Source organism: Ambystoma mexicanum, chromosome 12 (genome assembly GCF_040938575.1).
Source record: "Ambystoma mexicanum isolate Mex_15411 chromosome 12, UKY_AmexF1_1, whole genome shotgun sequence".
Lineage (NCBI taxonomy): Eukaryota > Metazoa > Chordata > Amphibia > Caudata > Ambystomatidae > Ambystoma > Ambystoma mexicanum.
In genome coordinates, this window is record NC_090936.1 from 671,992,285 (window position 1) to 672,010,082 (window position 17,798).

The 17,798-nt window shown below is 48.3% G+C and overlaps 1 protein-coding gene across 1 annotated transcript in view; it reads right to left on the reverse strand.

The window, feature by feature from the left end:
- Window positions 1-17,798, reverse strand: part of LRRK2 (leucine rich repeat kinase 2) — a 2,398,611-nt gene that overhangs the window by 1,879,044 nt on the left and 501,769 nt on the right. Inside the window, exon 12 of the mRNA XM_069629211.1 lies at window positions 2,169-2,298. Within this exon, the coding sequence (XP_069485312.1) occupies window positions 2,169-2,298 (130 nt within the window). The remainder of the gene's footprint in view (window positions 1-2,168; window positions 2,299-17,798) is intronic.

Below are 17,798 nucleotides of genomic sequence, written 5' to 3' on the forward strand. Positions count from 1 at the left end.
CTAGCATTTCGGTGCTGGACTGCCCCAGGGCAGGACAAAGACTGATATGTTTCGGATATTTCTTCTCTGTGAAAGATAGTGAGCTAAAGACTCTGGGTAAGTCTCTCGTAACCAGGACTAATGTCTGGCAGAGGGACTCCCAGGACCCCCCTCGTTAATTTGTAGGAAATATTTAGGCTGAATTTATGCTTATTCCTTCTTTGTACATCGATTGTTTGGCACTAAGAATTTAAAGTGCAACACGGTTATATTTCGTTTTATTTTGGTTACACACTGCATATATGTGTCACTGTAAATTGGTCGCTACACACTTGTACCATATAAATTGTTCTTTTACCGTTCATTCTTCTTTAGTTTGGCAGCCACAGGGTCCGAATGAATAGAGGCATTTGTACAAACTATAGAAACAGACATAGACCGCGACCAATGCAGAGAAATGTGAAGAGCTCCTCAGTAGTCCCCTTGTCTAACATTCAGTGACGATTCAGACAAAGACAAGTCAGGAACAAGTTTATGCCCCCATCAATCTAAGGAGGGCCACATAGAATTTGTAAAATGGGAAAGGGGACAACTTTTTCTTTGTTGGCATATTCATGAGAAAGGGAACAACTTTGCCTTTTTGGGTTGCTGTGGGTCACTCTGGCTGGGCACCCATGGGAACTTTTGAATCAGCAGGGACTTGGAAAAAGACAAAGTTTTGGAAAATGCCATCATGTATTTGCAATGGCTTAAAAAGGGGGGCGCCTGGATAGTCAGACAGAGAAAGCTTTGCTGGTACATGGATGCATTGTGCCAGGCAAGTTGATATCAAGATCTCTCTGCCTGTCTGTAGGGGAGCTTTCCAGTGCAGTGTTTCTAGCGAGATGAATGAATTCTTTAATGCTGTATCAACGGTGATGTCTTTTTTCTATACTTTTATTATTTCTTATTCTTCTTGTTTTTATGCTTTTATGTATGTTTTTGGTAAATAAACAGGCCACATACGAGCTATTTTATAATCTGAGTCTGTGTCTGCGTGAATAATTGTCTTCCAGCGTCCAAGGTTGTGTTTCAGTTAGTGTACTGGGGCAAAAAATAAGCAATATATCTGTGCACTTTTTGGGAAGCAAAACAGCATCCCCCTGCCATTTTTTGCTCTCCCTTTCTTTTTGCTCCTCTGATATCACAGCCTTGGTTATACCTTTCTGCTCATCCCTTGAATGTAGAAATGGATATCTTTTACCATATGGCACTCTGGTCATTTTGGTGGCAGCCATATTTTTTATGTATTTTACTTGTGTATAGTTCATAGAACTTTTACAATATTACATATTAAAATAGTACTTCATACACATATATCATAAAACATTTCTCGTACATGGTTCACAATTCAAAAATGTCCAAGTTCGAAATTCAAGATTCTGAGCCCGAAGCAGACCAAGAGCCAAATCAAGTAGAGATACTAACAAACAAACAAGAGAAAATACGCTTGCCAAGTGAATACCTATGCCACTGCCCTACAGATATTAACCAGAGGGCCAATGCCCATCGAGCACAGAATAAGCAAGGGTATGTATTCCAAGTAAACCTCCCCAACAGTCTAAAAACCTAAAAGTAGAGATTTTATTAAGAACAGTGAGGACTCCACCACGTGTTCACTCAATAAATACATAAATATAAAACAATTGTGGGGGGGAAACGCGTTAATACCCATTCAAATGAGAAACAAGGTCAAGGCACACAGTGCCTCGTTGTGTACCATTTGAGTCACTACCATCCGAGCCCTCAGGCAAGGTTTCATGAACTGTCTTTTCACCACTACCATCAACAAGGCTTTTGGCAGCCATATTTTAGTGGTATTTTCAGATCTGGGTTGCATGTTCACATTCCACATGCATTGCATTCAGAATGCAAACAGGAGTTCCAGTTTGAAAACATAGTACATGAGCCGTCGTCTTCATTTTAGATAGCCTTGTAGCTCACAGCCATTGGCTATACTTTCGGTACAGTAAACATCCAGCTTATGGGCAAGTGGAATAGCTTCCTCTCATTCCAGTGAACACTACAAATATGAAACATGGAGGATACCCATTCAGGAGAACTAATCATATGTAAATGAAGCTTCTATTTCAACACCCTAAATGCTCCTTCTAGAGCGGTGGGTTAAACAGTGACATGGATACCAGTACCTGTCCTTCAGCAGGTGGCTTAGGAGCCTGCAAGCAGCTTCTGCAACATCCGAGGAGTTGGAGTGTTTCTTCATGATTTCCAGCACGTTCATGTGTATCCCTTTGATCAACAGACCTTTTCTGATGTGTGCTACAAAATAAAGTACACACATGATGTGAGCTACTAAATAGTTCACTGACTTGCAGCAGAGTTTAATAAGTTAGACTGACCAATGAACATCGGTTAATGAGGCAACATTTTCATTAATTCTTTGCACAATAATTAAAACGGATCAACAATAGAAACATTTTTAAGCATACTTTACCTTTTAGCAAATTTTGAATTGAGTTGTGCATACTGTGCAAAATTCAAATTAATCCAACATGGATAGCGGCAGTTTGTCACAACATGCACTGAAATCCATTCAAAGTTAATATTTTGATTTTAAATATAGCTATACATAACTACCAAAGCACAAAATGTTACTTTTTTTGTGGTGTACAGAAAGAAACATATTGTAATCTATTAAGTAAAATCAATGCAAATTCTCACTCTCATTGTATGTGAGCCATGTTTTTTTTTCTACAAAATTATTACAAAACTACGTGACTAAAAATTCCCAAGAGCAGAACAAAGGCTTTTAGAATAAGATTCGAACGTGTCTCTCTGGCTTTGTAAAAGATGTTGCCCTTTTCAGAATGTTTCCAAACTCGAAATATGCCCACTAAGCAATACGCCATACCACTTCAAAATTAACGAAAAATAAACAGTGAAATATTTTAAATATGTGGGTGTGATTTAACAAAAGGATTTTCTCATTGTATTCCAACTGCAGAAAGCTATAAAAATGATAACCATCTGGGACTCATTTCCAGACTAAATACTACAGAGGGTGTCAATGGACATCTTGTTTTCTTTGATGTGAAGGCTTCTTTTTCTTCGATAAATGCTAATGTTTCTTGAAGAAGCAACATTTCAGTTGGGAGGCTGCCTGTCTTGAGCAAAATGTTCCAGGTATTTTTCCCAGCACACAGTTATTCTCCTTACTTTCGAGCTCATATAACTCCCCTGGCAGAACCACTCTCTGAAGCTGCCAGTTTCACTTCTGTACGCATCTATGTTTGGCAAGGAGACGTGCATGCATGTCCCTGCTAATTCTTGATTACCACTTAAATGATATATCCCAGGTGTGTCCAACTCCAGGCCGCAAACCTGGCAGTTTTTCAGGTTATCCCTCATTAATATTCATGAGATAAATGAACATAGCTTAGAATGACTGCATGCAAAGTTACCTGATGAATAATAATTAGGGATATCCTGAAAATCGAACATGTTTCCGGCCATCCAGGTAAGGTAGCTTCAATTTCCCATACATTCCCCCTGCCTCCTTACATAATAGAACTGCCAGAAAAAAAAAAAATCACAAAGGGAACACTTCTAAACAGCCCTAAGGACACTTGTAATCTCTGTGAGGGACATACCCTTTGGTCAGGACGGGACACTAGCTGCATGCAAACCTGTGTGGGAGGCAAACCAGCTGTGATTCAGTTGGCAAGAGGAGAGGATCAGCCGCGCTGCGGGTGTGCTGTGTAACCAGATGGACATTAAGTCGGGTGCAGTGCACTGTGCAGTCATTTTACCACACTTGCGACTACTTTCTTTCTCTTCCCTCTTACTGCCATTTCTATTCCCCTCCTTTCTCTTCAGAACATGGCCCCTTGGGTCGGAGCACAAGGTGAGAGAAGGAGCGTGAAGTCAAGCTGGGAGGCATTAGAGCTAGGATGAGGGGGCAGGAAGGGTGAGCTAGTCGAAGAGGCTCTTGAGCTGCCAGTGTTGCCTAATAATCACCAGAAACTAGGGTGTTGGTACTACCTGAGATGCTGCCTAACCTCCCGCTCATGGCACGGGCATGGAGGAGATTACAGTCCTTGATACGCCTAGAAACATGTGTATACAGGCGCATTATAAATGACTTATCATAGCATTGGCAGCATACAAGAACCACACTCACGCTTGTGTTGCGTGTATCACTCGCACTGCCCAGTTTCTGGCGCATGTGCGTTGTTTATTTCCTTCTCCCCTACCCTTACTCTCATAACGTGGTGTGGCCTCCCCCCCTCATCACATCATGCCAAGAGAGTGTAACACCACACGCCACCAAAACTTGCATTTGTAAACAGTGTAGTCGCTTAACAGCTCAGGGGCGCGTGTCTGGATGCCTCAGTCATAACCCGTGCATCCATCCATTTGGACCCATTATATAGCAAGTGCTCATTCTCCCCAGAAATGTGTAGAATGAGTCTTGTTTTGTTTTTTGGCAAAAAAGGCTGCAGATTTATTTTCCACAACATCATAAAAAACACACTGCACAAATTAGAGGCAATAACTCTGAAGATGCGGCGACTGCTCCGTGTCCAACAACCTGCTTCTCCCTTTCCTTCCAAAAGTCCAGTGTAGGCCCAACTCTCCCAACCCTTTGCGCCTGAGCCTCGCCTGCCCATGCAAGTGTTCCTGGGCGGGGAGAGTGCCGCTTCGTTGGGGGAAGCTGAGCCTTTGTTGTTCCCCCCAGACGCCCCTGCCGCTTAGGCTCCCAAGGGGCGCTGGTCTGAGAAGAGCGAAGACCCTTCCGGCTTTCTCCTGGCTCATCCGGAGTCTGTCTCTTGTGCTTAGTCACCCAAACACCGCCACGGCGCAGGTGGGTTACCACCCACCGTGGCTCCCCATTTCCTTCTCTCACATTCCCAGGATTTTGGTGCAGAGATTCCAGTAGAAGAGATCCATCCCCATTGGTGACAAGTGCACCCCATCCTTGAGGTAATACTCTGGGGATTTCAAGTTAATCAGGCCGTGCCTGATCTGTGCGAATCCTCTGCCTCTGCAGAATTTGCCCATTGCACAATTCAACTTCCTCCTGGATTTTTCCATGGCTGCTTGATTCTCCGCGCCTCTCCGCTCTGGTCTCTGGATTATTTCCAACCAGATGATTTACGTTTTTCGCCAATTGTCCGGCCAGTTCCTGTAATAAAAACATCATTTCCCTCATCAATGGCCCCCCTCCCCAGGCTTGTCAGATCATTACCTCGCAGATGTATGACCAATATGTCTGGCTTTTGCCGCTTACTCAGCAGTTTGCGCACCTGCACCTGTAGTTTTGCCCATTTCATTCCTGGCACCCCATGCCACCCAATCCTGAACTCGCTGGCCGTCAACTCCTCCTGCTCCGCCGTCCAGCTTGCACCTGCCCTAGACACAAATGAGTGTCCCATCACCCAGACAGATGTCCTTCTCCTCCGGGCTGGTGCTAATGGGATGAGAAGGCAGCATGTCAACCTTGCAATTTCTCTGGTCTGATGTATCTCTTAAAACACCCGGACATCCACCTCCCAATCTGCTTGATCTCCTCTGCTCCTAAGCCCATGACTGCGGCCGATGTGGCTGTCCCTATACTAAACGAATGTGTCCTGAACACTCCCTTTGTTTCCCCAATTTTCCCCAAAGCCATATCCATAACCCTTCTAAACTGGAAACGGCTCAGTGCAGACCCATCCCTGTGAATGAGCAGTGGAGCCCCCCCCTTGAAAGCGGCCTCTGCTCGAGAAAGGCCATTAAGGCCCTGACTGGGCAAATTATGCTCCCTGCGATGGGGTGGAGAGCCACTGTGCACTCTTTCCCCTCCTGATCGGTTTTTGATTTCCTTAAAAACATAGTTAAATTGCCCTTGTGCAAAGTGTACATCACCCAATTGTAGGAAACCTGTTCCCTTGGTCCCCTTGTTCTCCAGTACCAGTTCGCTCACCCTAAATGCCCCAAAGAAAGCTAATGTGAAGGCCGCCTTGAAGAAAGCCACCTCAAATCCATCACAGCAAACCTCCTCCAGGCATCCTACCAGTTTGTGCAGCTTAACAATGTCTATGGGCCGTCTTTCATCAGTCCTTTTCACGCCCTGCTTGGCCCAGCCTTTCATGGCCATTACAATGTAATGTTCCTTCGTGGGGTCACCTTTACCTTCTAATTTAAAATAATGGGCGATTGCGGCTAGATATGATAGGTTATTTATAACATGCTTAATACCCAGAGGTTTCTAAGCACAGACCCGGGGATCGAACCTGTGTTGCTCCGTGTCGTCTTGCTTCCAAGGCGAGCAGATTGCCCCTGAGCTATCCTCCCAGTGGTAGGCCATCCTTGCTCTGGTCTTCCCCTTATGCCAGCACCAGCCCACAAAGGCCCTTACAGGCAGCTCGCTCTGCCCTTCCACAAACACCTCCTTTTGGAAGGCCAAGACCGTTCCCAGCGTGCCTTGTATCTACTTGACGTGCCCGGTGAATCAGGGCACTCAGATTGCCCCAATCAGGTCCCACCACTGAGTTCCGAACCGGGTCATCACCTTGTTTGCTCCTGGACAACTCCCTCTGAATTTTTCCCACTGCAAACGAAAGAGAGCATCAGCGGCTATGTTTTTGACTCCAGGTATATGTCATGCTCGCACCTCGCTGTTGAGTGCCAGCATGCTTTTGTTGAGTTCTCTCAGCAAACGCAACACCCTTGTATTGCTGGCAGACCATTGATTTATGATCTGGACCACTGCCAGGTTATCGGACCAGAACATCACCTTTCTGTCATTCAACTGCGCCCCACATAGCTTAAACGCTATCACTATGGGGAAGAGCTCAAGCAACGTGATGTCCCTGGTGATAACTTGCTGGTGCCATTCCGCAGGCCACGCCACACCAGCTTTTGTCCAAGATTGCCCAAACCCCAGGGCTCCTGATGAATCTGCAAATAGCTTGAGTCTGTTGCTGCTACTCCAATCCCCCTTCCAAAGCAGTACCCCGTTGAATGTGTCCAAGAAATTATCCCACATCCCCAGGTCCTCCCGCACTTCAGCTCCCAACCCGATATGTTGCCTGGCATGTGGCAACCTCACTGTTTTCAGCTCTATGCTTCTTGCAAACACTTTACCTGCCGGGATGACTTTCCCTGCAAAATTGAGATTACCTACCAGCGACTGGAGCTCCTTCAGGGTTGCTTTATTCTTCCCCCCACAAAACTTTGATAGTTTCCTTCAATTTCTTTACCTTATCCTGCGGGAGCCTGCACTCCCCTTTGAGTCAATTTCTATCCCTAAGAATGTCAAGCAAGTCACTGGGACCACTGTCTTTCCTTTGGCTAGCAGGACCTCCATCTCGTTCATCAACCTCTGGAATGTGCCCATGCGGGACCCACACTCCTTGGTCCCCTATTTTCCTACGAACAAAAAATCATCTAGGTAATGAACTACCCCTCCTTCTTGACACTTCTGCTTGACTGCAAACTCCAAGAAGGTGCTAAAAGCCTCAAAATATGCACAAGAAATGGTGCACCCCATAGGTAAACATTTATCATAGAAATACTGATCCTGCATCAAATGTTGACAACAAATGTTGACTCTCTGTCAATAGGCAGTAACCGGAATGTCGACTCTGTCTGTCTTCCCCATCAGAGCCCCACTTCTGGCTGCCCTCACAACCTCTACTGCGTCATCAAAAGAAGAATAATGCACTCGACATAGCTCTTCGGCTATGCCATCTTTTACTGACTCCCTCTCCGGAAAAGAAAGGTGATGGATGAGGCGATACTGTCCCTCATCTTTCTCAGGGACCAGACCCAATGGTGACACCACCAGATTCTCCATTGGTGGGTACATGAATGGACCAGCCCCTCTACCCAACTTGATCTCCTTGTTTACCTTCAGTGCCACCACCTCTGGCATCCCCAGTGCTGACCGCAGATTGAGTGCCTCTTTGCCCTTCTTCACCCCTGTGCATGGGATTTTGAAACCCCACCTAAAACCTTCCCACAGCAGTTTTGCATCGTTACCATTGTGATATGTATTTAACCATGGAGTCATTGCTTGGAGGCTAACCGGTGTAGGTAGACAATTTTTAATCATATTGCGATACATGCGCGGGTATGTGGTCTGTAAAATGAGTGCTTTATCCTCATTCCCTCTTGACCTTCTCTTTGGCTTTGGGGTTGCTCCTCCGCTTCCCTCCACTGGCTGAGGAGTTGCGATCCCCCGCACCTCTACCCCCTGGGTCCCTGAAACAGCATGTTTTGCCAAAGGGTCAACCCCCTACAGTATTAACCCTCCAGCATTCCGCTTGCTCCCCCTGGTAGCTGGCTCCCACGTTGGGCGTATCCTCCCCTGCCCCTCCAAACCGGAGGCTTTTCCCCTTGGGCCTTCTCTTCCCCTTCCCCTGCGGGCACCATTTTGTCTATGCATCCCCCAATGTCCATCTCATCCCAAGACAAAGCTGGCCACACTTGCATTTTCAAACGAAAACCCCGATCATACCGTAACCAACCTTCACCCCCATGCTTCAAATACAGATTGTGGATATACTGTTCATATGCAATCATTGACAATGCATCCTGGGCGAATTTCTCTAGCATAATTGACATATACATTTTGAAAGCCTTTAGCCAATTGTGTATGGAAGGTTCTACCTTGGGTTTTTCCTTGTCCCTCTTCTCCTTCTCCTTTTCTGAAAGTTCCTTTATACCTTCTCTCAGAGGTTCCATCCCCACAAAGTCCAAGATCTCAATGAATTCCTTCCTCCACACCATCTCCTTGATAGCCCCGGGTATGTGCCATGCCAAGGAGCTCACTGACACCCGGACGGGGGCGAAGCCTGGCATTGATCTCCCATATTGTGTCAAATTCGGGCCCCACATTCCCTACTGCCCGCCATTGTCATTGCTAACAGAGCTTCCCCCTTGGCCCTGATGCCACTTGACCCCCACCAGGCTGGCACCTGGGCTGCCCCCGTTAGCGCTGCACCTTCCAGGGGCACTGAATTACCCACTCCTGTGGGGTTTGTGTTGGCCGGAGCTGTGACCCGATGCCCCTGGGGTAACTGCACCACCCTCCCAGGAAACCCGGCATTGAGGTAATTCCACGCCCCCTGGCCAACCCCCCATGGCCGAAGTATTACTTGCATGGCCCCTGAACCCATTCCCCCTGGCCCGAGTCACCCCTCTCTGCTGTACCACCGCAGCCTAACTTGCAATTTGGTTGAAAGCATTCACATTACCACTCAATAGCTGCCCATTGCCCCATGCCTTCATACATTGCATGATCATAACTGTCATTGCTTCCAAGGATGTGGGCCCCTCTTCAGTCACTACCACCGGTATGGTTGCAGGAGTGCTGGGCGGACACTGATTCCCTGGAGCCTCCACAGGTGTAGGTGGCGGTACGGCTACAACCTCCTGCGTCTTTCCTTTGCCTCTTGCCCCGACCACCCTGGGCTTCTTGCCAGTCTTGGCTTGCTCCTTGCTTGCTCTGGCCTTCTGTGTCAGTTCTTTTCCTTTTTGTGGTTGGCTCCTCTTCTTCTTCGCCATGTCCATCTTCTTCACCTTCCCATCCCCTCCTTGCAGCTCTCTTATTATCTCCTCATTGTCTGGGAACATTAGAGGGGACTCTGGCCTCTGACTGGGCCCTGCCTGCTCCCCCTCTGGCTGTGGGATCATGGCCTCCATCCATATGGGCCCATGTTTGGCAGCAGCCAACCTGGCCATTGCCATGAAAGCCTCCAAATCTATGCTTGTATTGGCCCAAAGCGTTCCCTAATCTTCAGTATTACCTTGTGAGGCCCACGCTATAACGCTCCGGCAGCCAGATGCACCTCCCTTCTGGGCCCCCTTGTTCCTGGGCCTCAGTTGTGCGCGTCCGTGTAGCGCCTGCTGGATGGCTGCCCAGACAGTGTCTCCCGACCTCCTGGCGGTTGAGCTGAACGCTCGGTTACCGTTTCCCAGTTTTCACCCAGGCCGCCCCGGGTCTCGCGCTCCCCTTAGGCCGTATTGCTTCTTCTTCAGGCAGGCACCGCGTTACCCTCCTCCGGCGGCTGCCGTACTCGTTGTGCTTTGCCTTTGTTGTCCTTGTGCATCTCGCGCTGCTTCTTCTGCGCTGGCAAAGTTTGCCTGAGGGGCCGCTCTGCGGTCTTTGTAACCTCAGTGCTTCCGCTCGTCCCACACTGCTCCTTGAGGCTCCGGCACCTCTGATGGTCCCACACCGCTCCTTCCTGGTTTTACGGTGGTTCGGACGCTCGCCGTTCTGCTGGCGCCCTCACAGCTGGTCCCCGGCTCTTCTTTCTCCTTCCCAACTGGGCGTGCTCCTGCGGCAACAGCAATTCTTCCAACTGGACACAAACGAAAAACGAAATCTTCTCCGTGGCAGTACGGGCGGGCGTACTTCTGCAGAAGCTGGATGCTGCCTGCAGTAAGGAGCCTGCCCGTTATAAAGGGGTAGCCCCACCCCTTTTCCTTGTAGCCCTTTGCAGGCTTTTCCATTCTCTGCCGCGCTTTTGCTGGCCCCTCCCCCTCAGCCAAGGGGGGAGCAAAGGAGGAGCACACCGCCTGGGTTATCGGGATGCCTCCTCCATTTTCTTCTTTTTTCTCGTTGTCACTTACATGTCCCTCGCTGTGGCACTTCCTCCCGGCCAGTGCTTTAAGTGGGATTGGAAATTCGAGGGGGGACTGTAGTTAGGGGGTGTGGCTGGTAAAAGAGGTGGAGCTGGCCACACTGGCATCATTACCTTTGATGAGCCCAGCCACTCCTTTTAAACAAAAGAAGGGGCTGGGCGCACCAAAAGGTGTGATAGCAGTGTGCACCAGCTTGTATGCAGCAGGCAGTCCTTTCATTCAAGGAGCCTGCTTTAACCACGGGCTCCTTGAATGAAAGGTCTTGCTGCTGGTGTCTATAGGACTGGAGGCGATCCAACATCTCCTGGAGGGCCCAGTATCTCCTTTTGTTCCACGTAACTAGTCATCACCCAGCATTCATGCTGGGCGATGACCAGTTACTCTAAAAAAAACGAGAGCTGAGCAGTCCAGCCCTCCTACTGTTTTTCAAGTACATAGACACCAGTAGCAGGCAGACCTTTCCTACACAGGCCTCAATGAGGCTTAGGACCCTCTGTTGAATCTTGGGCATCCAGATTGGGGACTTTAGGTACGCCTGGGACTTCACTATCCCCTGATGCCCTTCATGTGACAATCGGACGGCTCGTACCTCCAGCGCTTCGATTAACACAATGCGGTGCCCTTTTAGAACAATACCTTCGGTGGAAATGGTTAGTTCATTCCGAATTCCAAATATGTCATGCAACTTCCCTTCGCTGCTGCTGTGCTATGTGACATGAAGTTATTCTAGTCTCCTGACTTTATGGTACGCTTTGCTCACTCCAGACACAGGTCTTTCTCTGTTTCGTCTACAATTTCCAGTAGCGTCTTTGCTTTCAGGCAGGTACATGCCACTACATGGCACACATCTTCCTCAGTCTCTTGCGCATGCTCTCACTCTTGTTGGATCGCCGGTCCTGGGTGCCAGGAAAATAGCCTGCAGGGTTGTATGATCCTGCTCGTTAAATGACTTCTATGTCAAATGGCTGCAGTTGTAGCATCTATTTTTACAGCCTTGCTGGTGGGTGCAGTGCTGATCCTTTAAAGATCGGGATTAGAAGTTTATGGTCTGTGAATATCTTGGCTGGCTGATCTAGGAGGTAGACCTGAAAGTGCTGACATCCCCACAATATTGCTAGTGCTTCCTTCTCAATGTGTGCATAGTTTTGTTCTGTTTTGGTGAGCGCTCAGCTTGCGGACGCGATAGGGTATATAGTGCCTTCTTGGTCTACTTTTGGGAGAACAGCTCCTAGGCCTACGGGGCTGGCGTCCACTAATAGTTCTGGGTTTTGTTCAGTGTTGAAAAGCACCATTTTTGCTTTTCCTGAGAGTGGGTCTTAGATTTGCTGAAATGTTCTTTCTTGTTTTCCCCACCCCATTCCCATGGTAATTTTTCTGGATGAATTCTCTCATTGTGGCTGTGACTGTGGCCAGGTCATGAATGAATCTGGGGCAGTAGGTGGCCATGCCCCTGAAACTCCTGATTTTGGAAACTGAGGTGGGGGCTTTGGCTCCATTAATATCTGCAACCATGGCTGGATCTGGCGACACCCCTTTGGCATTGCAAACGTACCCAAAGAAAGCAAGTTCGTTCTTCCTGAATTCGCATTTCTCTGCATGCAATGTTAGGCCAGATTCTTCTAGACATTGTAACATGTCTCCTAGTTGGGCATTATGTTCCTGCAGCGTCCATCTGTAAACTAAGATGTCATTGCTGATGTTTGTTCTGCCCGCTAAGTCATGTAACACACTTCGGATCTCATTTTGGAATATCTCGGGCCGCCGAGGATATCCAGAAGATCAGCCTGTTATACCACTTGAGGAAGAGATCGGATGAGAATGTTGTGATGTATCTTTATTCACGTGCTAGACTGATCTGGTGATAACCAGACCTTAGGTCCAACTTACTAAACACTGTTGCTCCTGTCAGACCCACAATCAGTTCATCACTGGTTGGCGTTATGTGGCGTTCATGCACAATCGCCACATTTGGCAGCCTCATATCTATAGAGATGCGGACGGCGCTTGGCTGCTTAGGCTTTTGTGTCATCACCATGGGGGATAACCACAAGGTGGGGCCAGACGTCTTCTCTATGATCCACAAGCTTTCTAGTTTCTCAAACTCTTCATCTACAGCTTCCCATAGTAGAAAAGGGACATAAAGGTGCCACATGGCTCTTGGCTCAACAGTCGGGTCAATGTGTAATTTGACTGTTCGTCCTTTCAGACACCCGATACCTTGCTTGAAAAAACATGGCATGCTGTCCTAGTGACTGGTCAATTTCAGGCAGGTTGACGCTAGATGCAAAGTGTATCAGTTTGAGCTTTGCAGCCAGTGAGGGCTGCAACTCCCACATTGACCACGTAGCTGCGGGTCCTACATGTGGTTCCGTTGTGCGGCAGGTCGGACCAGAATTATCCGACGACGGGCAGAGGCTTCTTGCATCCATAGGCAAAAAGGAGAAATGACTTACCGTAATGAACTTTCCACGGATTCTTCTGCAGATGCCTCATCTTGATAGATCTCCCTATGCAGCTCTGCTGTTTGGAAACCATTTAATCAGTGGGTGTAGTGGACCTCGACTCGGCCGTCGATCGTCGCCTTGTCTTGCTGGATGCTTCATCGACTGCTCCGGACGGGACATCAGGCCTCCTATAAATACCATGTCACTAAGCCCCATGCTGCAGTTCCTCCCTTTTCCCCCAGTGCCTGAATGCTGCAGATGAAAACTATGGGAGGGAGGATAGAAGCAGTCAATTTGGGGTCAAGACAGTGGAACTGCTCTTCCTCTTTCGAGGGAAGGGGTGGGGCGTAAAAGACAGGGAAATCAATAGACAGACAGGTCAAACAACTTTAGGAAGGAAGCCAGGTCTGAGAGAAATGTTCACTCGGAATAAACTTAAAAATTGAGGTTTGCAGACCAACGCCTGCAACTCACTAACCCTCCTGGCTGAAGTGATTGCAACCAAGAATGCTGTTTTAAAGGGATAAAGGCCTTATGGAACAAGAGCAAAAAAACAAGGGGGGGTCCTGGGGAGTCCCTCTGCTGGGCGAGAGCCACAGCCAGATTCTTTAGCTCACCATCTTTCACAGAGGAGAAATATCCAAAACATATCAGTCTTTGTCCTGCCCTGGGGCAGTCCAGCACCGACATGCTAGGCAATTCTGCTCTGAACAAGAGTACCAACTGCAACACCAGACATGTGTTTCAGTCTGGTTGGACCTCATCAGTAGGGTGGAGCTGTGCCTCTCCAAGAAAAGTGAGCAAGGGGTCCACGTCTGGATTCTACTAGTAACTTAGGGTGAGACCCAAAGTTACTTAAAATATGCAAAAAAAGGGGGTCATGGGAAGTCCCTCTGCCGGATAGTAGTCCCGGTTACGAGAGCCTTAGCCAGATTCTTTAGCTCACTTTCTTTCACAGAGAAATATCAAAATGGCCCCTTGGTCGTCTGGCTGGTCGACGTCAAAGATGGATAGCATTGACTCAAAAAATCCTGTCCTCGATAACGGGACAAAAGAACCGTCACCATTGAATGTTTCACCGTCGGGACGCTTATCAGTGCCAAGTAAATGATTTTCGGCGCAGAGGAAGGCTTGGCTGACAAATGCACGTCGTGGGTAGGAGCCTTTTGACGTCGACAGTTTTTGCACCTTTGTAGCGCCAAGCCCGAAGGCTTGGTCCATGTCAATGGAGTCGACGGACCGGCTAGCGTGGGGGGTTGGGAGCACCAAGCGCCACTTTTGCTGCCAATGCTTTCTGGTCAGGGGTGGAAACCACACCGACAGCAGCCTGCTGTTTAAACATTTCCAGCATTTCAGACATAACATTTCCATTCTTCTTGAGTCGTAGGCCCTTACCTCGTTCCGATGATGAGCTGGAGTCACATTGGTGGTGGCGTTGTTTCTTGTCTTGCGAAGGAGACGAAGAAGAATGGCTTCTAGAGTCGGACCGCTTCTTAGTTTTCTTGCAATGCCTATCCTTTCCCTTCTCGGGAGTGGGCTTCTCCGTATCGGCATCGGAAGACTGAACGAGCGACCGCACCAGAGATTTTGGAGGTCAGCCCAAAGCCAGTTTCCCGCTCTCCCATGTAAGGATTTCAGCTGCATTTTACAACACAACATGCTGGCTTTTGTGTCATGACACACACACCCACACACCAGAAACAGACGTCATATGGGGGGGGGGGCGGTCACCAACATTTTGCCAGACAAATGTTGAGTAACCTCAAAGTTGAGTTCCTGATTCAGCGTGCAGAAAAAAAAGGATCTGAAGCATGGGGCGCAGTGATGTGGTGTTTAGACGATGCCGGACGTCATGTCCAGAGCAGATGATCGAGCACCCAGCAAGATGAGGCGACGATCATTGGCTGAGTCGAGGTCCATCATGCCCCCTGTCCAAAAAGTTTACCAACAGCAGAGCTGGATAGGAATATTCATCAAGATGAGGAATCCGTGGAAGAAAAGCAATCCATTGAAGCTGTACTTTTTGTTTTGGAGCTGATGTAATGGTTTTTTAAATTCCTCAAATATCACCCTGGGCATTAAGTTTACTGTCGCTCCTGAGTCCATCACGACCTTCATGGGAATCCTGTCTGCTAGGATTAGACACATTGGTTGAGCGTTTGTCTTCTTGCCACTTGAGGCCTTGCTTGGTTTAAAAGGTTGAAATCAAGTTGACTCGCTTGCTGTGTTTATTGGGCCGTTTTCCTTGCCTTTCGGATGAAGATTCTTCTTCCAATGCTCCTTCTTCTTCACTGTCACTGAACTGTTTTTGATCCACTGCTAGAGCTCTCTTTCCCTTTGTCCCGTTGCTTGTAGGGACTTGCTCACCCGGTCTCTAATGCTGGACAGGTCTCTCCTCTATACCAAGCGCCTCCACACCATCCATTTACTGGATTCTCGACACCGGTCTTGCCGGCGCGGCAGGACGTTGGTGGTTCTTTTCCCTTTAGGCTTAAATCTGATGGCTGTCATGCTCTCTTCCACCCTGGAGTTGTCAATTGGCAGCCTACTAATAGCCACTTCCATTGCTGCGACCTGCTCATCAGTCTGTTCCATCTGTCGATCCAGCACTAGGTTCTATGATAGGATTGATCTCTGCACCTTTTCTGGTGAGATCCCATGAATAATCTGTTGGCATACTGTGTAGTCCTCATCCAGGAACTTGCACCCTAGGGTCATCTACCTGATGCAGGCATAAAAGTCATCTATCTTCTCTTCAGGTCGTTGCCGGGCCATGCTCATCTGAAAACGTTCATAGTCTGGGTTTAGGTCTGATTTGAAATTCCCATTCAAGGCTGCTTTTGCTGCATCATAGTAGTCGGCCTGCTCTCTGTTAGTAATGTTCTTCTGCATCTAATTTTCTTGGCTTTGACATGGAGCTAAAATAGTTGGAGACAGTTCCCAGCGCAGTGCGGCTCCCGTTGCGTAAGGTTCAAATGGCCTCATGAAATCACAATGGGCTGCATCTAACCCTGCAATGGGCTCTCCCTGTTATGTTACAGTTCTCCTTTCTTTCCTGGGGTTCCCCACGCTGTGCCTGCCTGGGGGCTGTCCACCCTTCCGGCATGTTTCCTTTCTCCTCGTAGTGCGATGGTGTGGTATTTGTGTTTTCTTATTGAGTCTCATGGCTCGCTGTGTAGAGGCTGTCGTGGTTTTGGGCTGATCTCTCAGCAGTCGGCAAGTGTTCCTGCACCCTCTTCCCCCAAAGAGCATGGGCCGTCTTGGCTTTGTTTGCTGGGGCCTAGCATTTCACTTGGGTACTGTCAGTCATGTCTTCATGGGATCAACTCCTCTTGTTAAATAGTTTGAGGCCTCACTCAGCCATACCACTCTATTAATAGTGGTGGAGCACTCACTGGCATGAAAACTGGGCTCTCTGCTGTCGCAGTGTGAACGTTCCGCACTTGGCGGGTTTTTGGATTCACAGCTTGTTGTGTATCCTCCGATCTTCCTTTCACACCGCTTATCTTTGCTTGTGTTTTTCTTTTTGAGCATCGCCCAACAGGCGCGACATGCTCATACCGCTCGGAGCACATACCAAGTGATGTGTGCAGAGCGGTGTGTTTTCTAACCTCGCCACCAGCTCCCGATGTCGCACGGGTATGCAGCGCGGTATAGCAAGCTGACACCAGAGCTGGGGTGGCACGCAAGTCCAGATCACTGCACTCATTGCCAGTCTGATGCTGCGTAACTTCCCACTCACGGCAAGGACAGGCACAGATTACAGGCCTTGATGATTGCAGCATACAAGAACCACACTAACACTTGTGTTGCGTGTATCACTCGCACTACCCAGTTTCCGGCGCCTAGCAGTTCAGGCTGGGCTGCTACCTTCGGTGGCGGCAGCTGCTGACTGATTTGCACATGGCTGGTCCCCTTTTGCAATGGTGCAGACGGGCTAAAAAACGGCGGTGTGGAAGGTTGCCCAGAGCAATTGCCAGTGGTTTAGATTCATTCGAAACCTTCCACCAATCACTTTTGTGGTCCGGCGCACTTGCATCATTTATTTCCTTTTCCCTTCCCCGTCCTCTCATCACGTGGGGTGGGCTCCCCCTCCCATCACAAGATGCCAGGAGGGTGTAAAACTACACTACCCATAGCATGAGCCTTGATCCTTGTTTGCCCACAGGTCCTGGCTGCACAAAGTACTTAGAGAAATCCCAGATTCAGGTCCCATACACAACCAAAGAGAAGGTGGCAGGAAGATCAAGAAAGAACTGTGGGGACATTTCAAACCCAGGAGTGGCTGAATTTAGTTGCGTCAAACAACTGGAAAGGGAGCAGGAATATGTAATCCTTTTTTTGTTCAGATATTGATTGGGCCAGTTATCCCAGAAGGGGGAATCCAGAGAGTAGGCTTCCTCTTGGAGAATCTATCCTGACAATTTTAATAAACATGCCCCCCTCCCTTTATTTTTTTGTGCAATCTTATAGACCTCCCCTAATCACGCTATAGTGTATGTATGTTGTATTGTATGGCCCCTTAAATGATCCTGGTCTGCTTTTTGACCCGTCGTCCCCCACAGGTTTGAGTCACAGAACTAGAAGAGGGCCGGAATGGATGGGCAGACATGTAGCAGATCGAAAGTACATGGCTGAAGGAGCAATGTAGAACTTAGGTGCTTAGAGAGTGATGCAGAGCTGACAGTTGGAGACAACAGCATGCTGCCGAATTGCCAATGGAAAAAGAACCAAAAAGACTAC